The sequence below is a fragment of the Hetaerina americana genome, unplaced genomic scaffold (assembly GCF_022747635.1).
Source record: "Hetaerina americana unplaced genomic scaffold, ioHetAmer1.1.p SCAF_3, whole genome shotgun sequence".
NCBI classification, from domain to species: Eukaryota; Metazoa; Arthropoda; class Insecta; order Odonata; family Calopterygidae; genus Hetaerina; species Hetaerina americana.
In genome coordinates, this window is record NW_027286874.1 from 34,629,091 (window position 1) to 34,651,752 (window position 22,662).

The 22,662-nt window shown below is 35.6% G+C and overlaps 1 protein-coding gene across 2 annotated transcripts; it reads right to left on the minus strand.

Moving 5' to 3' along the window:
- Positions 1–907: 907 nt before the first annotated feature.
- LOC139690265 (replication termination factor 2) lies at positions 908–21,839 on the minus strand. 2 transcript variants are annotated; one of them, XM_071587610.1, is made up of 6 exons: positions 21,611–21,839; positions 21,354–21,533; positions 21,006–21,221; positions 8,625–8,771; positions 3,669–3,864; positions 908–1,355 (listed from the first exon to the last, which is right to left on the minus strand). In XM_071587610.1, the coding sequence occupies exons 1-6, from the start codon at positions 21,677–21,679 to the stop codon at positions 1,156–1,158; spliced, it is 1,008 nt and encodes a 335-aa protein (XP_071443711.1). In that variant the 5' UTR covers positions 21,680–21,839; the 3' UTR covers positions 908–1,155. The 2 variants fall into 2 exon arrangements, with proteins under 2 accessions (XP_071443711.1, XP_071443712.1); XM_071587611.1 differs by having other exon boundaries at positions 21,354–21,550; positions 21,611–21,682.
- Between the last annotated feature and the right edge of the window lie 823 nt (positions 21,840–22,662).

Genomic DNA, 22,662 nt, shown 5'->3' on the forward strand with positions numbered 1-22,662 from the left:
GCTTGGTCATCAGCAAACCTAACTGATTTTACGAATTACCCTCCCATTTTTATTCCTAACTACAATTCTTCCCATGCCTCTTCAATCATTTCCTCTACACATAAGTTGAACAGCACCAGTGATAATAAGCAACCCTGACTTACACCTCTTCCTAACACTGCCCATTCAGAATCTCCATTCCCAACTCGCACCCTAGTCTCCTGTCCCTCCAATCTATTCCCATTTTCTGCTATATACTCATTAGATTTTCCAATTCACTCCATTAAATGCCTTTTCAAATTCTACAAAAGAGGCAAATATATCCTGATTGTATTCTATATTCCTCTGAATCAGTAATCTCATTAGTGACTTCAATGGCATCACGCATGCCTCTCCATTTCCTACACACAAACTGATCATCCCCTAAGTAATCATTCACCCTACTCTCAATCCTTTTGTTGATGATCCTGAGAACAACTTAAGCTGCGTGGGAAATCAAACATATTCTTGTGTAGGTCTCACATGATGTAGCCTTTACCTTTTTCAGAATAGGAACTAACACTGATCTCACAAAGTCTTCTGGCCAGATTCCTTCCTCATAGACACTACGAATCAGCTTTTATCATATAATAAGTAATTTATTTGCATGATATTTTTCAATAGATTTGTTTGTACTTACCATGATTACCTGCAAAAAAAACAAATTTGTATCTTGTTATGCATACACCCTATTGATGCAAGGATTATATCATGGCACATAATTAGCATATATTATACAAATTTTCAGAATTTGAGTTGAAATGACACTAATTGGAAGTTTCACTTGAATAAGGATTAGCTTAGATCTTAGTAAAATTGCATAGGTATATTTTTAAAGTAAACCAAAACCAAGATTGATGAATGAAATTACCATTCTATTTCTTCCAAAGTATTTATTTTCAACTAAGTATTTTTAAACAAGAAAAATTATGATAAACTACTGACAAAAATTAGAGTTTAAAATACAGCTATGTATCTTACAAATTCGATAAATAGTATAATTTTGTTTGTCTAAGTATTGATATCACTGCATGCTGCCAAAGAATCATCACTCCATCACAGATAAATGCATGCTTTATCAATACACCAATTAGATAAGAAGATCAAAATATAAATCACTCAGTAAAAATGAAGTGATCAGTTGTAAAATGGATTGTAAGTAACCCAGTGGGCCTTGGTCTGTTGGCGTGCCTTCTCATGGGTGGTGAACAAGGACTTATACACTTCTGATGCAGTTGGATCTTTGGAGACACTGTAGCTATTGGCTGCCTTCTTCATTAGGGGGTCCACCAATTTTGACTTGCCATTGCTACTACTTGCACTTCCATCAAATATTGCTGCATAAAAGAAACATACATTCAGACATCAGACACACTAATAAAGTGCATATTCAACAGCATGGCACAATAAATTAGATGCTTAATCATCCCCTCAATCATACAAAGCAACCATTTCATTTTATTAACAATATTACTAATTAATATCATGGTGGGGCAAGGGGGAACTTGTATCATAGGATTCTGCATAAATCTAAACAAAATCCAAAGCATTTAGATATGATATCCCATCACACCCAGGTTTATAAACTTAGAAGAAATAATTGAGGAGAATGGAATCCCTACCTTATTTGATGTCAAACTAAGAGGGAATAAAGACAATGAGAGGCTAATTATGAGGGTAAAAAGAAACTTAACATTTCCACAATAAAGACAGCTTTCACAATTTCTTTATTGAGAAAGTTTCTTTTTACCCTCACAATGAAGGAATTCCACAAAGTTCAACTTGAAACTGTTTTGAGAGGCTAATTATTAGATTTTACTGACAAAACAGATGGGTCACTTCCTCTATGCCATGCTATAACCATCCTACCACTTTTGAGAACTTTCCCTCTACCCTCCCCACACCTCCCCCTATTCCATCCATTGACTATGCCATAAGAAGAGAACTATGCCCAGCCTATTACCTTCCACCTTCTCCCCAACTCCTTTGCATCCTCCCCCTCCTTACCCACAGCTTAGTAACATGCAGATTCTCCATAATGTATAGCATATTATTATGCCAGTGCGGCAAAATAAATTGAGTCAATGCCTCCTTCATAAAATTTATGGGAACCACAAAGTCACCAACAATCTATCTGCACTTAATATTTTTTAACAACACCAGAATTTACATACATGTATGTGAATTCTGGTGTTGTTATTTGATTCATCACCATGTGTAACAATGAATGATTCATAAATTTGAAAACAAAGAAAATAACATCGAAAAGAAGCATCAGAACGAAAAAAATATTCAACTAACCACACTTGAAAAATTAATCAATAAGAACATTAAAAAGAAAAAATGCAACCAAACTAACTGCACAGTCATCACTAATTGATGGTTAAATGATATTGAGTGTTTGTAATTGCTTATTGTGCAATATCATCATTAAAAAAAGTTCGATGTAAAGGCAAAGGTAATTTTTGCGGATAAATGGGAAATAAATAAAGGGTAGACTGTGGGAAAAAAAATCAAATTTGATTCTCATTAATTACCAAGGGTAAAATTGGGTAAATTATTTGGCATAAAAAAATTGGCAGGAAAATCTGTCACATATTAAAAGGGTTTTATAAAATGTCAAGAGAATATATAACCTTGTGCCCTGTTTTCTATGAGTTAGTGATTAAATGAGCATGAAAGGACCTTAAGGTGGCATCTTGCCTTATACAGCAAATCAATCTTGAAAATGAACAGAAGAGAAGAATATCAAAATAAATAGGACACTGCATACGTAAAAAGAAGTTATTGCTTCCCTATAGTGACCACATAAAAATTTATAGCAAACCATTTTAAGTACAGAGCAGAGCTATTTCTTCCATAAGCTTTTGAAAGTCTTTAAAAGAAATCCAAATAGTAGGGGCAATGAGAGAAAATTGTTGCCAGGGTCATGTAGAGGGTGTGACAACATAACTTCCTTTTTTGAAATCGTCTTGGGCTTGAAAAAAGGAAGTTAAGTTGCTGCACCCTGTATTAACAGAGATAACACCTCAATTGCTCCATTTACACTTGATGAAGCCATTGAAGCATCTGGAAATACTAGCAATCAGATGGTTTACAATCAGTGAAGTGAAATAATCATCATTACACTCTTTTACTCACAATTAATTTTTCAATTTCAATTTGCTTGTATTTTCTTGGCATATAGTTGAACATTCTTGAGGGATTAAAAATATAAACAATTACAGGGGAGATTTAGTAAGTCCAAGAAAAGGCGGGGTTACATAAATATTTTCTAACAAGTTAACCTTAAAGTAACAGTGAACATTAAAGTACACAATTAAAAAAAATGCCTGCAAGAAGCAATATACAGTGACTTCTTTCATCCTATTTCATTTCTTGTCATAGACACTCAATTTTTAAAACTAATCTTTTTTGCTTCCCTGATGTGGTGGTTGGCATTTCCGTAATAAGCCACTTAGACTTGCTTCCATTTTCCTCATATTTCCCAGGAGCCAAGCCAACAGAGTTGACAAAAAATCCATATCATACAAAACCCAGTCCAAGGCAGGACTTGAACATACAACCTTCAAAGTTAACAGGTAGGCACACTACTAATCTGACTAATCTGGCTGGCATATATGATATTAAGAGACACCTGTAAAACATACCTTTTGAATTAGAAAGCTTGCTCTGAGGTTTTCCATTCATCTTAGCTCCGGATGTACTAGGTCCTTCAATTATTTCCTTTTTGATGACCAAAGTTTCCAACTTCAATTGTTTTCCATTTGATTGGTCATCATCTTCGTTTGATTCTTTCTTTATTTCCACATTAATTCCACTTGGCCCTGCTTGAACCAAATCACTCTAAAGATAGAAAAAAATCACCCAGATCAATTAATGAGTACTAATAATATTTTTAAATATCCGAGTACATTATCAAATGGATACGTAAATACAAGCCACTGTCATAAACAATTACTTACCTCTATCATTTAACCCATAATGAAGACAAATTATTACTCTCAATGAAAGCATAATTTGAACTTAAGTACCTTTATCTAATTTTGAAATGTACAGGTTAAAATGCATGTTTAATTAATGACTGTAGGCTATATTATTCCTGGTATATTAGCTGGTGTCAAATGTTATTTTCATTATTTTTTAATAACTTGAATTATTTAGCAATACTTGAAAACTTTTCCTTGATATACATAGATATTTTCATGGGTAAAGGAATGAGTCCACCGCACAGCCATTCTGATAGGTAACATATTGACTTTTTTAAAAAAGACAAAGGATTCTAGTTTTGTGATTTTAGAACTCATAATCTTATAATCCCCTCCCCCACGGATTACAACCTTGATGAGGAAGGGCTTGTGCATTCTGATTACCCCTAGAGCTGTGCTGGTAGGAGCAATGATATTTGCTCCTTGTAGGGTCACCCATGCCAGAAAGAAGATTTAAGGGTAGAACCAGAAGAAAGGTAACTTGCACATAGTGTATGTTCCTCAGTGAGGCAGTAAAGGCATTTAATCCTAGTGGGTTGTCTAATTGAGTAATGGTGTCATATTTAAACACTATTGAGGAAGGCAATGGGAAACTACCCCAATTATTTATCTCAAGAATGTTATGATGAATGCTATTATGACAATGAGTCCATGCAACAATGAGACTTATCCCAACTTCTTCAACCTGGCTTCTTCAACATCAACTTCTGAAAACCTGGCTAAGCACAAGCGACAAAAGCAGCACAGAAGAAATCAAAGGTGACTGAATTAGAAAGAATATTAGGACCATATTGAGGACAGAAAATAAAAAAATATAAGGCAAGAGATAGAGAGAGGACACATGGATATTTTAGGGCTGTGCGATGAGAGATGAAGGGACAGCAGAGATTATGTGATAGTTCTAAAGTAATTACAGCTGAGGAAAAGAGAGCTAGCGAGGGTAGACAATAATATTGAACAAAAAGGTAAGAAGAAGAATAGTTAACACAGTACAAGCAAACTGATAGAATATTATTAGCATAATTAAAAACTGCGCCAATGAACTTAGTCATTGTCTACAGGGGAAACAATCAGACAGAGGACATGATTACAGGTGCTTCAGGAGGGAAACATTGATAGCGATGGGGGATTGGAATGCAACAGTAGGCTATGGAAGACTTGGTAAAGAGATAGGAGACCACAGTTTGGGAACAAGAAATGACTACAAGGGTGGAGTTCAGCAGGAGGCAGGTAAACATTACGAGTGCAGAAGGAAGTATAAAGAACTGAATAATAAACAGAGATTGGAAACCATTAGAGCAAAAGAAGCATAGTCGAAATGCAGTATGAGGTTTTGAAAAGTTTACAAAGGAATGGTGAAACTGGTGATCTATATAAGGGGGTGCCCAAAAATAACGCGAATAGTGCTAGGGTTGGTGGAGCTTACGCAGTATGCATTTCTTCCACTAGGTGAGCATTGCACAAATCATTTTGTAAACACAATTTTGCTTGCTCCTCGTTTGTCATCATGGCGAATTTAAGTAAACGCACGCTGCTGTGAAATTTTGCTTCCTGCTTGGGAAAAACACCACAGAAACTGCAGCGATGTTAAGAGCAGCTAACAAGGATTGTGCAATGTATCAATAATTTTCTCATTTAAAGAAGGTGAAAAGTCACTCGATGACAAACCTAGTTCAGGACGTCCATCAACTTCTAGAATTGACAAATATGTCGAAAACTTTTGTGCAATCATACTACCTTGATCAAAAAGTTCCCGGAATAACCACCGTGTGGCGCTCCCATCGTTCCGATTTGAGTTCTGTTTTTTTTGTTAAATTGGTACATCTGTTGTTGTTATTCCCTTTAAATCTTAGTGTCATAACTTGACATTTGCAAAAGTTACGGTCGGTTTTCGGTATGTCTATCAGTGCTTCCTGCGATTTTTCCATTACTTCCTCTCGGCTGCTAAAACGCGTTCCCCGTAATGGTTTTTTAACTCGATTGAACAGAAAGAAGTCACAGGGAGACAAATCAGGTGAATTCGGTGGCTGTTGGATGGTATTTGTTGCATTTTTCGTCAAAAAATTACGAATAATGATAGCACTGTGCGACGGTGCGTTATCATGGTGCAAAATCCACGAGTTTTCTGCCCACATTTCTGGTCTCTTTAGGCGAATTGCTTCACGCAAACGTCTCATAACGCCCAAATAATACTCTTTGTTTACTGTCTGGCCTTCTGGCAAAAATTCATGATGCACTACACCGTTGTAATCCATGAAAACCGTCAGCATTGCCTTCTTTTTTGACTGAAAACGACGTGGTTTTTTTGGTCTCGGCTCATTTGGTGAACGCCATTCACTTGCCTGATGTCTGGATTGCGTGTCGTACTCATAAACCCACGTCTCGTCTCCAGTAATGATCCTTTTGATGAATGTGGGATCGGATTCAGCCTCGCAAATCATGTCTTTTGCGACGTCAACACGGTCTCTTTTTTGCATGAAATTGAGGTCTTTTGGCACCAACTTTGCTGCTACACGACGGAAACCCAAATCATTAACCACAATGTCTTGGGCGGATCCATAGGCAATGTTCAAGTCCTCCGCTATTTCTCTGATGGTTAATTTGCGGTTATTGACCAACATTTCTTTTACTTTATCAATTTTTTCACCGACTTTCGATGTCGATGGTCTGCCACTGCGTTCATCATCTTCGATTGACTCACGACCACTTCTGAACCGCTCGTGCCACTGGTAAACGACCGTTTTTTTTAGAGAATCGTTGCCGAAACACTTTTCCAACATTTCCAACGTCCGTGCGCCACTAAATCCGTTTTTTACGCAAAATTTAATACAAGTTCGTTGTTGCAAATTTAAATCCATTTCTGAAATTGTAAAAAATCGCCAACACACACAGAGATAGATGTACTCTTGGCTACGTAACTTTGGCAAATGTCAAGTTATGACACTAAGATTTAAAGGGAATATCAACAACAGATGTACCAATTTAACAAAAAAAACAGAACTCAAATCGGAACGATGGGAGCGCCACACGGTGGTTATTCCGGGAACTTTTTGATCAAGGTAGTATTTGAAGACTGATGATGGACTATTGAAAATATTAGCAAGTTATCTTATATAACATGGAGCTCGGTTCAGTACTTTTGTCGGAAGATTTGAATATGTTTAGAAGAAGAAGGGTCACTACAAAATTTGCACCTCAGGTCCTGACTGAGCAGCAAAAGAGAATTGAATTAAAACTTGCCGTGCATTGAAACCCCGATTTTTTTTCTAAGGTCATAACTGGTGATGAGTCATCATGCTATGGTTACGACCACTAAGCCATACAACAGTCAAGCCAATGGAAACTTCATTGTCGCCATTCCCAAAAGAAGTGTAATCAAACCTCAAGATGACACTAGTTTGTTTTTTGAGAGGGATAGTACATGTTGAATTTGTCCCACCAGGTCTTACTATTAATCAGACTTCCTAATTGGAGGTTGTAAAAAGATTGCATAACAGTGTGCAAGAACAAAGGCCCGATTTGTGGGAGATGAAGGACTGGTTTTTACATACACCACGATAAAGCATATCAGCTCATGCGGCCATTTTTTAATTACTTAATTTTTTTGAAAATTTGGAATAAATTTTGAAAGATTAAAATGAATAGAAGACAGCAAGCAATTAGTACAACAGAAGCTATGACTGGAAAAATATTTTGGAGTATTTCAATGAATGCAACAATTTCAGAGTGTAAAAATCATTCGCCTTGACCATTTTACACAGTGAAATTGTTGCACTGTAATGCATAAAAGTACATCATATTAGTGGATGATTCCATTAAAAGTTACTGTCGTGGCATCTCCTGCAGTCAGTCTAATGGCATTTTAATGAAGTTTAGTCGGGATTTTGGATTGGAAGAGCAATTTGGAGGATCAATGAGAACAATGACTTACAACTGGGAATTGAAGAATTCCAGTTTAAAAAAGAAAAAGCTAAATATTCAATTGTTCCCAGCTCAACTTTGTCGAAATTCATGTTAATTAAATGGAGAATACAAGGCATCTTTCCACTGTCCTGGACAGTGGAAAGGTACATTGGAAAGATACATTGTATTCTTCATTTAATTAAGAAAAAGTTACATTAATTTACATCCAGATTAATACTACTCAACATCATCACCACTGCAATACTACTTCTCATTTCTCTTCCCACTAAATTTAATTGAAATACCATTTGGCTCGGCAATATTAATCTACTTAGGATTCTAAACACCATGAGCAGCTTATGCATGCAGAGGAGAACACTAAATTGACTTTTTAAATATTTTAACTAATTTATTGTTGGGAAACATTTACAAGGTCACAGCTAAAATGGCCACATGACCAGTGTTTCCACATAACAGGCAATGCTCTGATGATGATGATGATAATGTATTAAAACTCTGTTCATGTTACTGTTTTACCAGTGCTTCTATGAAATTTTCCTTACAATAAGTTATTAAGGATAACCACAAAGTTTCAAATGAATGAGTTTTATCCATAAATTAAATAAGATTTGAAAAAATACAACTATTAAGATGCTGCCAGAAGGAGCATAATAATTTTTAGTGTATGGTTGTTTTTATTATTGGAATGTACACCTTCTCTTCTGCATGATTTTTCCTTTTCTTGGACTTCCCAGCTTTCTCCCTGGCTTTGCGGGCCTCCATTTTTACAATTGCTCTGTCCACATCATCCCCACTTGGATTCAATACCACAATGTCATCTTCAGTGAAGGGTTTCTGGCACTGCAAAAACAAAGAAATGTTGGAGATATAAACAATGACTTTAAAGTAAATCATGAAAAAGCATATGCCCATCTCTTTTTCTCTTCTGTTTGAGTAGACCTTTATGCAGTCAGATAAATACCAAAGAAACTATTTTAAAGTAGAGGGGAAACCAATTCCATGATTATCCACAAGCACCCTGACTGCTATTAGGGAGGAATTCAATAAGTAATTACGAACACGCATGAAAACATACCATGTCTCATACATTTTTACAGTGAGATAGAAATTATGGTGTTAGTTGTCATTTTGGATTTCTGACTATTTCCCTTCAAAATTAAGATGCTGATGGATATTTCCCTCAGATGTACCTCTATAAGGAGTACCAGTTAAAACTAATGAATATATTGCAGAAAACAGGAGTAAATTGGAAGGATAGGACACTATTCCACAGCCTGTACTAGTCTCAAACTGCTCGGGTGTAAGCGGTGGATGGAGAGTCCAGATGGGCAGTATTAGGAAGAGGTTTAAGGCAGGATTGTACATTATCACTGGTGCTGTTCAACGTATACGCGGGGGAAATGATTAAAGAGGTATGGGAAGAACTGGTGATAGGTATGAAAGTCAAAGGGGAATTCGTAAAATCAGGTTTGCTGATGACCACGCCCTAGTTCTTTCGTCAGCCAAGGGGTTGCAACCATTGCTGAGTGAATTGGAAATTAAGTAAAATAGATATAGGATGAGAATCAATGTAAATAAAACAATGGTTATGCGATTTTCCAGAAAGACCAAGGCTAAAGTTAACATTAAATTAGGAGGGTAGAAACTAGAGCTAGACCACTAGAACTAGAAACTAGTTTTGGACCAAAATGGTGAAAATAGAAGAATTGCACTAGACAAAGAGGCTTTCACAAGGAGAGAGTTGATGACAGGGACGTTGAGTAAGGATATCAAGAAAAGACTCGTAAAAAATTTGATATGGAGCGTAGCTATGTACAGCGCGGAAACGTGGTCATTGAAGTAGGAGGATAGACTTAGATTGGAGGCTTTTGAAATTAGGTGTGGAGAAGAATGGAGAAGGTGAAATGGACAGAGAAGAAAACAAATGAGGAAGTACTTGGTATGGTGGGCAGGGACAGGGGTTTGTTGGGAGAAATCCTATGGAGGCAGGAAAAGTGGATGAAGGTGGTATTGACCAGCAGTGGGATGTTGAAGATTGTGATAGAGGGGAGAATGTTGGGCAAATGAGGAAAGGGAAGGAACAGGATAGGGATGTTGTACAGGATGAAGGGAGGAAGAAAGTACTCTGAGATGTATATGTTACACACACACATATATATACGAGGGTCATCCGGAAAGTAGTACCCGTTCGTGAAATAAAGACACAAAAGTAAATATTAACAAACATAAAAAATTTTATTTGAAAGAGGATACTTTAAACTACTTCTCAACATAATCTCCAAGCAAATTAAGGCATTTGTCATAACGTGTGACAAGTTTCTGTATTCCTGCTGCATAGTCCTTCGCCGCCAGCTCATTGAGATACGCGAGGGACCCATCTTGCACAAATTTTTGCATAATGCAGATGGTGTTTAACAATTTCATGAACAATTGTTCGAGAAACATTGGGAAAATGCTCACAGATGTCATCAATTGTGACGCGCCGATCGTTCCTCACGAATTCGTCAACTGAGCTCACCAGTTGGTCTGTAATGACAGACGGTCTCTCCGAACGCTCATCGTCGTGTGTGTTCCCCCTCCCCATGTTGAAGTTGCGACACCACCGCCGAACAGACGACTCGTCCATTACATTGTCTCCATACACCTCCTTTAATTGGCGATGAATATCACATGGGCGAACGTTTCTTGCATTGAGGAATTTAATCACTGCCCTCACTTCACAACTGGCGGCGTTCTCAATTTTTTTAAACATTGTAAACAATCACAGAAACAACACAGGCAATGCTAGCGTCACGCAACTTGGCTCAGAGAAGGCAGACAAGCCACTGAAGCTATCTGACCTCGTCCAGCGGCTACTCGCGTCGTCAGCACTTCATGCGGCACGAACGGGTACTACTTTCCGGATGACCCTCGTGTATATATATATATATATATACATATATATATATATATATATATATATATATATATATAGATATATATATATATATATATATATATACATATATATATACATATATATATACATATATATATACATATATATATATATATATATATATATATATATATATATATATATATATATACATATATATATACATATATATATACATATATATATACATATATATATACATATATATATATATATATATATATATATATATATATATATATACACACATACACACACCTATATTACTAACCAACAGGCAATGTCAAACAATCAAAGGCAGGCTGTGGCATTAAGTTGCTCCAGTTAAAAACAGAAAATTAGTATCAGACATGTAAAAAATAAAAGAATGAAAGAAAAAAGAAGGAATGAAACACAGTTGGTGACCAGTTGATATGGCATAAGGTGGCTTTCTCGAGCACAACGGCATAATATCACTACAACACAAGGCTGGAAAAAATATCCTGACACCCATATTAAAAGATTTTGTATTTTTCCACAGACTTACGAGAGCAAAGTGAGCAAAAAGAAAGATATGCAGACCCAATAGAGCGATACACAAGGTAAAATTCCAGTGGCTAAGGGAAGATCTGAAACTGTGGTAAAACTTTACAAGGTGTCCTTAAAAACCTCAGAAAGGTACTTGGCATAGGAGTATGTTTGCTGTTTGCGGCTTTCCAAGCCAAAGAATTATTTAACAGTCACAAGGACATTAATTGGTGCAGTGCATGTTTGCGTGACTGTTGCCGGAGTGAGCTTCCTGTTTTTATCCCCAACGAGGAGTTAAATTTCCTTGGAAATCACCACACAATATTTTTCAAAGTCTAGCCATACTGTAGTTGCCCCCTCCCTCAATGTGTGGATTTCACATTCCATTAGACTAAGTATGAGGTGAGCTCCAGCCTCATCTCTCAAACCAATTAGGAATTGATTATTACGGCAACTGTGGTTGCTATTGCATACATGTTTTAATTGTAAAACATTCCACAACCAAGACATGTAACATGTATACACATAAAGTGGGAAAATTTTCCCAATTTATTTGAATAACCATGGCCATAAGATTTTATTTCTTCCCTTTTTCATAAAGTTTTCTTTACTTTTACTATAGTGAGATCTTATAACTTGCCATTCATTTCTCTAAAAAGAAATTGCAACATTCCAGGTGGTAAGACCTGAGACCAGTGTCACTATTATTGTAACATATTTTGATTTTTGTTAGATTTATGATTTTAAAGATCAAATCTCTAGAATTTTGCATATTAATTTACACATCTCTACAAAATCAGGCTCATTGATGATTAAGGCATTGTTGCAACTCAAGATTCTACCACTAGCTTAGCAGAATGCAAACGTACATAATATAAAATATATAAGTGCGAAATTACATATTTCAACACTATTTGGTACTGATTTCTTTGTGGCATTTTGCTAGACCATCTGCTGAACAGTGCCTACCTTGCTGTGGTTTCAAATTGTATAGAGAGAATTATTATTAAAACCAATTATTGACACAACACCAGCTAATTCAAGGGTCATGAGTTAAAATTCCATTTCCAATACAGTACTTCTCCTGATAACCATCATCATATCCATACTGAGGCGATATATACTAAGAGATCTGATTTGCTGACATACTTTAGATTCTCAAATGTTTTCAACCATCTAGTTTTTGAGCTATGAATGGCTAAATGTAGCTATTAGCTACCATCAAAATTCCATGCCTACTTGCAATGAATACATTTTAAGAACCTAACAGGCTATGCAGCACTAGAACAGTTCTTATGAAAAAACAAACTAGCATTGAAGATTAGTGATGGATGGAGTTTGAGCAGTTTGATTATGGGATCAAACACTTGGCTCTCTTGTTATGAGGTAGAACATAAATCAACTATTAAAGCAATAAGTTGGTACATGAGACATGCTGGTTCACTAAGTACGAATTATGCCTATTGGAACTGTGTGATTGCCTGCTGGCTCAATTAGAGAGAGGATATTTCAATAACAAACTTCTTTACTGAGTTGAGACTTGGACTTAACAGTCCCTTCTTCCATGTAACCCTTAACAACAAGGATGAAGCTAATATTATGGTACTGCAAGGTGATGATATTTTTTATTATTTTTCATTAAGGGAATGCATTTCTGGATGAAGGGAAATCAATGAGAGGTGCATAGGTTTGAGAGCGACCACAATAAAGGAGACATCAAACAACTTTGCATAACAGAAGTGGCTTTTAAAGAACTAGGAAAGATAGAGAGGAATGACAGAGAACTGCATTTGCAGAGCTGTGTGTGAAGGAACCAAAGAAGTGTTTCAAATGCATTATTGATATTCAGTGGTAAGTGTACACAAGAAGAGGTTTACTGACAACACATTATTCCATCTTCTGATGAAGACATTAGAAATGATATAGATACTCAGCTCATTGAGAATTACTAGTGGATGAGAGGAATGAACTTACCATGGAGAAAAAAACAGAGACCTTGGTTACTTTGTAGAAACAATCTGCAAACCATAAACTTGACAGTTTCAGGCTAGGTGAAACTTCTTATATATTGCAGGACCATGGTTTCAATGCTGCACATCATCATCACCTGATGATGATGCGCTGCACTGAAAGGAGCACTTAATGATGCTTAAGATGCTCTGCATCATTACATGACGATTATGCCCAACATTGAAACCAGGGTCCTGCAATATACCTTTTTAAGTGGAAGAGCAAAGTTTTTTTCTCTACCCTCAGTACAAATCATGGCATGAGAAGCATAGCTTTTTGAAGAACCCAAACATAGTAGGCTTGAAGTGGAAAACCAAGTATCTGGTGAGATAAAATATGACTAGATACAATATATTCCTGTGAGATGAAGAGCAAGAGGAGTATAAGGATCCTGGGAATAACACCTAAGAAGCAGACCACATGAAACAAGGTTCAGGATTTTACTCGGACATATAGTGGAAGAGTGGACACATAGGATCATTAATGATTAAGTATTAGATTTTAACGGTCTCTGCTTAAAAGATAGTTTTGGACTTTCCTATCCATCTAATGAAGCCACAAAAGTAGAAGCAATAGATAGAAGTAGGTGGCAATCATTAATGGTCTTTCTTTCCCCTCAGATTATTTAACATCAATTTGTATTTAAGGAAACAAGACACATAGAACTGAATACCTCTTTATAAGCATGCAAAGTAATGAAGATAATTGATTATGAAGGCTGCCCAGTCATTATTATACCAACTAGGAAGATTCACAAAGCATAATAATAATATGACAGGTAAGTTCACAACAACATTTTAAGCTTGCCTCATTGAATGACCAGTGGCAATACATTCTTTGATCTTGACTAATGCCTCGCATAAGTTTTCATTTTTCTATGATCACAATAGTACAAAGTTTCAAATTGTTTCCATCACATGGAAATGTTAGCAGTGACTGAGCAAGTGAAAACCTGCTTTCAGTTGATGCATCAAAGCCATTATATAAACTGAGTAATTGACAATTAAAGACAATTTTCCATTAAATACAATTTTAATTCTTCTTTAAATAACAGTAGAGTCCAGGGAATAGCCTATATGATAATACGTTAACTGCCCAAAAAAAATCTTAACTTACAGGTTACTTTTCAGACATAACTAGCATATTACTCAGACCGTTACTCCAACACAGTTCATGTTTAACTGTTTATTTAAGGAATGCTCCCATTTATACGTTTTTCCCATTTCTCTTTCACTACTGACCAGAGGGCCCAAGTTCGATTCCCGGGCAAACCTCACCACTTCACCCAAGCTATGCTATTTAAGGGTACCAAATCTTCCTGGGAAACACTAACCGGCACAGGGAAAGGCACTGCCCTGCCTATCCTACTGTGTTTATGGTTTTCCCATTTAAGGAAAAATGTTCCACTATGCTTAGTTCAACATGTCACATTTCAATTTTGAAACAATTTTGTTGATTATTGAATGCATTATACAACATTTTGCTTTTATTGACTAAATTTGGATTGATATTCATATGTGACACATGATTCTAAGCATCCTGAAATACAAGCTGAGCTTTACTTTCGGTCAGGTCATGACTTATCCACTGATGTACTGATATGCTTCAGTCAGGAATAATTTTAGAATGAAGATTTAATACATTTTAGGGTGATGATATTTGATATAATCTCGAGGGTAACTTTCATTTACTCATGCAATCAGTCTCTCCACTTAAAGTAGGGCCAACAATTGGAAAATCTAACAATTATCATTCCAAGGTATGATACGATTCATCATAAAAGAAACCTTACCACCACAGTGAAGTGAACTCAGAATTTATACATGAATACCACTAACCCTCTTTCAGAAATTTATTTATAACCATAGACCTTAGGCCTATTATGTGGAAACATAAATGTGATAAAAATTATGCCTTTTTTCCTCTTTATTTACAGAACCTCCCTTTATGCACAACATTTCGATAATATAAGTTATTTCAGAATAATCCTATGACATATTTAACATTTTCAACCCAATTGCAACATTTAACTATATTTTTCAGTTTTTTCACCAGTCCCTTTAAAAATATAAATTCAAGGTCTCACTGCATTCATATGACTCTCATGAAGAGAATTGGCATTATTTGGGCATCAGGATTACCAGTGATTGAAAAGGAGCAAGAGGAAGATAGAATAATGGCTCAAGCAAAGAACTGAAGACAGCCTCCATTTAGAATTCATAATAATTAGCAAGAAATAATGCTTCAATTAAAATGAGTGGTTATGTATATTTTAGAAAGAGCTGCTAAGCAGTTTGCACAATCCATGTATGCAGAGTGTTCATACTGTCCTTTTCACTCACACAGCATCATAAATTTCATGACCACAGCAATTATTTTCATAATAAGCGATTTACCATTACTGCAGCTACTTAATCGATAATAATATCTCAATGGTGCAGCACCTTCATGGTGGATTCAGTTTCTTTTTATAAAAGAAGAAACAACTATCTAACAATGGCAAATAGTACTAACCTAAATATTTACAAGTGGTTCATCAAAACAAAGAATGATAGAGGCGATGGGAACATAGTGACACAGAAGAAAGGAGAAAATAAAATCAAGAGAGTGACACATGAAGAATGACAATGAGGGAGTACACACATCAAAGAGGAGAAGAGAAAAATCTAAGGAGACGTAGACTGGAAAACATAAGAAACGGTGGAAATCTAACAGAACACATCCAGAGAAATAATAGAGTACTGGGAACCATAAATGAGCCATAGTGGAGAGTAATAACAGGGAAAGACCTATAATGAATTACTTGAAGCAGGTTATGGAAGATGTTCACTGAAAGGAACCACTAAGACATTAAAAGATTGGCAGGCAACTCAATAGCCTGAAAAGTTACAACATACCAATCTTCAGAATGATAATATATGAATATGTCAGTAACTTATTTCCACACCAACAAAAATGATCAAAAATAACCTTAACAGTCATAAATATACGAAAGAACCAGAACAGGAACTCAGCCAGTTGGATTAATTATTTCTGTAACGCTTGCAAAAGTACAATGCAAGTTACTTCAGATGGATCATGACAATTAACCTACAAGTCATAATATATTAACCAAAAGGGTTGGTTTGATAGTTCAAGGTAGAGTTCACCTAGAACTAAGCTCAACAGCATGTGAAATTTGCACATCAGAGTATGTGCGCCAAAGCATTTACCTGTGCTACCTATGGTTACCCAATAAGTTCTGGTAAATAAAAAATCATGCAGCTTAGATGAACCTGAGGGTGTACAGAGGGCCCAGGAATTCAGCCTGGGTCCTTAAGAGTATTAGCCCAGGGTTCTACCTATTGGACTGCCATGTCCCTCAAGATACTAATGCAGTTTAGTTTACATGTCATTCAATGAAAGAGAAATCAAAGTCAAGCATTAAAGTAGGTTTGAATGAGTTAAAAAGTCAATGGTGAACAGCTTGATCAAGAAATATTTATATAAAAATATGGTGTTCAAAGCAAATGCTGAGTAAGGCAATCTGACTTCCAGGAATATGTTATACTGAGGAAAAATGCTCTGTAGTACAACATTTACATTTAACCCATGACAACTGTAACTTACAGGATTGTATAAAAGGTATCGGTAACAATTTTTTCCTGACATGTCCATGAAGTGCTGAATTTAGACCATCAGTTGAGCATGCGCATGATTGCAGATCATACAGGCATCAATAAGATGATAGCGCCCATCATTCCCACTGAACATTTGGCAATGTGAAAGGTCTGTACTAAACTTATCCCGAAGGTCTAGAAGGGCGACCACAAATAAAGTCGAATGCCTACTTGCTAAGACCTGTAATGCAGCACAATGATTACCTAACCCCCTTACAGTCCTGATTTGGCACCAGCAGACTATTTCTTATTCCCAAAAGTGATATCCTGCCTTAAAGGACATAACCATGGGACATAAAGGATCCTGCCTTAAAGGACATAACCATGGGACCCTAAGTGCCATCAAAGAAGCTTGTATGCATACCCTTAAGGATCTTCCGGAATCCACCGACCAGGGAGCCTTCGGGTTGTGGAAAAGCCACTAGCAAAAGTGTGATGATGCTCAAGGGATGCACTTGAAAAATTTTGAGGCATTGTAGCAATATATGAAATAAATTTATTTTTCCTATACTTTTCCCAATACTTTTTACAAACCGTGTGAAAAATAATATTATGGAAATGTAATGAGGGAAAAGTACCATGCAGTAGTAATGCTAGCATTAGCACAAATAAATTGAATTTATAAGACTCACTCAAGAGTTTAGCAAACTAAACCCAAGAAATGTGAAAAACAACATCAAACAAGTTGCATTGAGTTTGATTTCTCTTACTCTTAATTCCTCTCACATACTCGTACATACTTGTGGCGTGAGCGACCTATAAACCCTCTTCGACTCCTAATAATTATGCTTTTCTAGATCTTGAGAATGACCTCAGTGAAGTGATGTGGCAGTGCGTGCAAACCACAAGGGCATGCTAGAAAACTAATATGCGAGTGGGTTTTTGAACTTTGCCAAATACGATTGAATTAGTTGGAAATCATGACCACATTTAGAGCATAAATTGATGAAAAGAACAATAAGTTGTAGAAAAAATGTTAAGAAGTGAAGGATTCCTTTCGAGGCCTTTTGATTACATTAGATTCTACGCTAACCAAAGAACAGTTTGGATTTGTGGGGTCACTGAGAAAGAAATAATTAAGGCATTTGCCCAGAAGATACAGGAAATTGGGGAAGCTATTTTAGAATTAGTTCATTTGATTGTGAAGTATCATCCTGTGCTATGCAAACATTTATAAATCAAACTGGGAACATAATTTGCTATTTCCCACATGTCTCCTACTACACAGAAAAAGTTTATATAAATTTGGGAGAATAAGTAAGATGTAAAAGTATCGAATGAATTCAACAATCCAAACACTTTTTATAGTATTTAACAGTACTCCTGATATTTGATAATTGATGAAAATATAAAATTAAATGGCAAATAGTACTTCAAATATGTATGATTTTGGAAAACTTTTCGAAATTACAGAACTGACATTAAAAATTACAGGTGGCATGCATATGATAATGCTACTGTGGTTGTATACTGGTGCTCCGTGATGTATTAAGGTAAGTAACAAAAAACATAATTGTAACCTGAACAAATTGCATGCTGAATGTGACAGGTGTACATGAAGATATCATTTCTGTTACCTTTTTTGGAAGTGTGGAATATTTGTTCACTCTTTTCTTCGCCAACCCATTGTTAGGATATTCTGACTTAAGTCATCGGTCAAGTTGTAAAGCACAATGATACTCAATGGAGTGAAAGAAGAGAAGCTGTGAGTGTTGTAAAAAGTAATTTATCAAAAAAATTTAAGTTCTTCAGTCTAATAAACTGTTGTGAAAGAAAATACAGCAACAAGATCAGATGCTTGAGAGCTGTTTGATGCATTGAAACCAGTTTCCTTTCAGTGTTTCTTGGCCTGTGAGGAGCTATACTTCCAGAATTACTTCTATATTAAATGATTACACATACAATGATGTGATATGAGAGCTTAAAAATATGTCTATTTGAAAACATGGTAGATGTAATGAATCATGCATTAACATAACCCAAAAAAATGCGTGAACACCTGGAAATAGTCATTGAGCATAGAAGGGAAAAGACAAATAGTCAGTGGAGAATCAAAAGATTCTGAATTCCCACACAAAGTTAATTTGAGAAGAGAAATGTTTTCTTGTATTTTTTTCTAAATTGGAGTAATAAAGAATTACCTATGACCTACTGTGATCATCATGAAATTGAAAAATCTTTCCATCGCATGCATAAAACACCAACTGACAAGAGGAAATAGACCCTGATAATTTCATAAATGGAGGGCATCAATGCCACCAAAAAGAAAGCAAGAAAAGCAAATTTGTGGAATATTTTTCACATAAGAATTGACATTTAGTCCTCACTTTTACAGTTTATCAATATTTCACCCCCACTTTTTGTTCAACCCATTGATGCCACATTAAATTGTTCACACACAAAAATTCTGTATCAAAGCAAAACAATTCCAGGGTCTCAGAAGGAAATGCATCCCAGAGACTTTGGATTTTGTGAAGAAAGTATACCGAGAGTGAAGAGCAAAACTAAAAAGGTATAACTTGAATATTTTTGCTTTGTCCATGAGAGTCGGCAAAGTCAAGAACCACCCTAAGCAGCACTAACTCTACATAATACTCTACTATAATACAATTTATTTGAGGATATGTAAACTGAGTTCATTTATAACAATTAATCACCTGCATAATCACCACTAAATATGAAATTAAAATGGTTACAAAATCATAACCGATATGATACTCTCAAGATACAAAATGATATTGGTACCATCAAATTCTGACAATTCACACTGGAGGAGGATCAAAACTGAATTAGAAAATCTACATATTCCACTCATTATTTATTTGATGAAAGCACAAATCTCTTCTCTTGATATATTTCCATCTTAAAATAATGTTGATGCATAGTTCACAACTGTAAAATTATCACAATCTTGGAAGAATTAATCTTCCTCCTGTTAACTAAAATCAATGAAGGGTTATTCTTTGCTTCAACCAACTTGATTCACATGGCTTTTACGCCATGGATATTGGTGTTTTCTCATAAATAACGAACGTCTTCTATCTTACTGTTACTTAAGAAAACAATTCACAGTGCCAACATGAGATTTGCACAGCAGGTCAAGTGTCATTTAGTATTGCCAAAAATATACCTAATACCAGCAATTCATCATGAATGGAATCAAATTCTTTATTTTTGCAGGGAAAGTTCGGAATTATTCCATGAGTCTTTAAAGAAAAATGAGTGTTGAAAAGACAACAGGGTATACAGTATGTTGAAAATCCAATAATTAGGCCATATTGACCAAATACCACTTAAATTTGCAATATTGAAATTAATTGTCCTCAATTATTTTCAGGGAAGTCGTTACTCTCTACTCAATTGAAATTCATTACGCGGAATAATTTAAAAAGTAATAGTTTTTTTAGTAACTCACACGATGAGCATATTTCTGAGATAATTGATTGATCATGTGTACTTGCAAGAAATTTAGTCTTAGCTTTTTCAAAAAGTAATAAATATGCTCATGACAAAATTCTGGGACATGGTTTTTAAAGAGTCCAATAATAAAAATGCAAGGTAATATGCAAAACCCATTTTCTATGAATGGAAAATGAAAGTGTAAACATTGCCCTGGGGTTGATCAATTCATTACTGAAGGAAAAAGAGCTGTGAATATGCAGGCCGAATTTAATGTTAATTAATCTGATTGCAATGTTAGAGATCATTGGTATTTTCATTTTAAATTGTTTAAGGAGGGGCGTAATTATTCAGAATTACTTTAAGTAATTGTTTATAAAGGAATGGCATCTTAGGAACGCTCGTGTATATATATGTTGAAAGCTTTGTCATGTATAGCAAACTCCAGATATTCTATTTTTTTCAATTCAATGTTTCAAGATCGATAGTGCCCATACACATTATCCTGAACTTATTTACGAGGAATTCAAGGATTTCGTTTGAAAGAAATTAGTTACATACCTTGTGGCAAACGCTAGTTTTCACCACCTTCAAAGCCCTCTCGGAGAAAACACAACCGCAGCTCCAAAGAAAAACAAAACTAAAACGGCCATTCATTTCCAGCCCAATGACGGGGCATATGTAGGGTGATATCCCGGGGTCTCCAGATGCATCTCCCTTCTCAATAGAGCCATCTTTGAAGGCTGGATTCGGGGTCAGGGACAATTCTCTGACATCCTTAAAAAAAACCGCAAACAATGAAACTTAGGTCATCTGAAACAGATGTTGTTTCAGCTATTGCCAATTGAAAGGTAAATTCATAACATAATGAACAGTTAACACAATTTTTTTATTGCACCGTTACCATACCTTTAAAGTTTTAACATGTTTAGCTACTTCGGGAAATTCTTTTTTTTCAAGAAGGTTTTCAAGCACTGACATTTTACTATAAAGTCTTCCTAGACCACAAGCGACCACAGGTTTCTGCAAAGTATTCTGAGAAATTGTGCAGCAATTCCACCTGAAAGCCAACTCGGCAGCTTTGTCTTTCTGTAAAGCAAATAAAACTGTTTAAAATAATATTTTTAATCTATTTAAATAACAGAATTTTTGTGACATTAAATTACCTTCTCGGGCTTCTTTTTGGTTCTGACAAGTTCATCTCGCCTGGGAATTGTTCCTCCATCACAACCCATTTTCCACCACTTACTTTTAAGCTAAACAATATTTTTCACCACTAGATGATTCTTAGGTCATTTTTTCGGGTGTATAAGAGGAAAAGTCTAACCAAATCACTTAAACAATTGTTTAACAACGTTCGCCTAGTTTACGCTGTTTACCAAACATTCATGAAAAAAGCGCACACGATGCGTAATTGTTTGAAATGAGTTGATTCCGATTCGACCAATGGTAGCACTACGAACGTGGGCCATTCTTCAAGGCTATAAAATGTCATAATCATGAGCTAAAACTGCTAGCGCTTGTGGTACGAAGGAGGGAAAATTAGAGAAAATTATTATTTAAAATACCTAACTTGTCTCCATTCAATTGAAGCATTCTAACGGAAGGAAAAGCTTTAATTGATTTTTTAAATTTACTTGATTAATTATGAACATTACTCACGAAAGTTGCCAAATGTTTCCTTGAATTAATTTGACCGATGTCCTGACTCAATTTTTAACAATTAAAATATTTATGTATAATGGCAACTTACAGCGGCAAAAACTTTTCAACACGTAAAAATTAAATGTCTGAATATCCAAGGATTTGTGAACCATATTGTGATAAACTAATCAGTTAAAACAGGGAAACAAATTCTGTACATTTTCTCGTACTTAAAAAAATTAATTAATGTATTGAATGAGAAGCTTCACTAATGAGGCAACTAGATGCACTCTACAGTGGCCACCACAAAGAGCCAGAGGAAAAAAGGCATTCTGGATATTATAAGGTCCTACCTGGTTCGTTTTTACATGTTGGAGAGAGTAATGTTCTCTGTCACCTTTCGCCCACAATCCGGCTGTTACGGCCGAAGCGTTAATGTAATACAAGAATTTATTCACATCAAATATCCTCAGTTTATTTGCTGAATGAAATCATACTTATTCAAGTTTGTTTTCCCTCTCAGGTACTGCGAGTAGGTGGTTTGCACATTCCATTGCGTGTTGGATGGGCACCT

Coding starts and splice junctions, on each gene's coding strand:
- LOC139690265 (XM_071587610.1), bottom strand. CDS start 21,679: ATGGGTTGTGATGGAGGAACAATTCCCAGGCGAGATGAACTTGTCAGA. Junction 21,534..21,610: donor CCAAAAAGAAGCCCGAGAAG/GTAATTTAATGT, acceptor TTTGCTTTACAG/AAAGACAAAGCTGCCGAGTT. Junction 1,356..3,668: donor CAAGCTTTCTAATTCAAAAG/GTATGTTTTACA, acceptor TCTTTTATGCAG/CAATATTTGATGGAAGTGCA.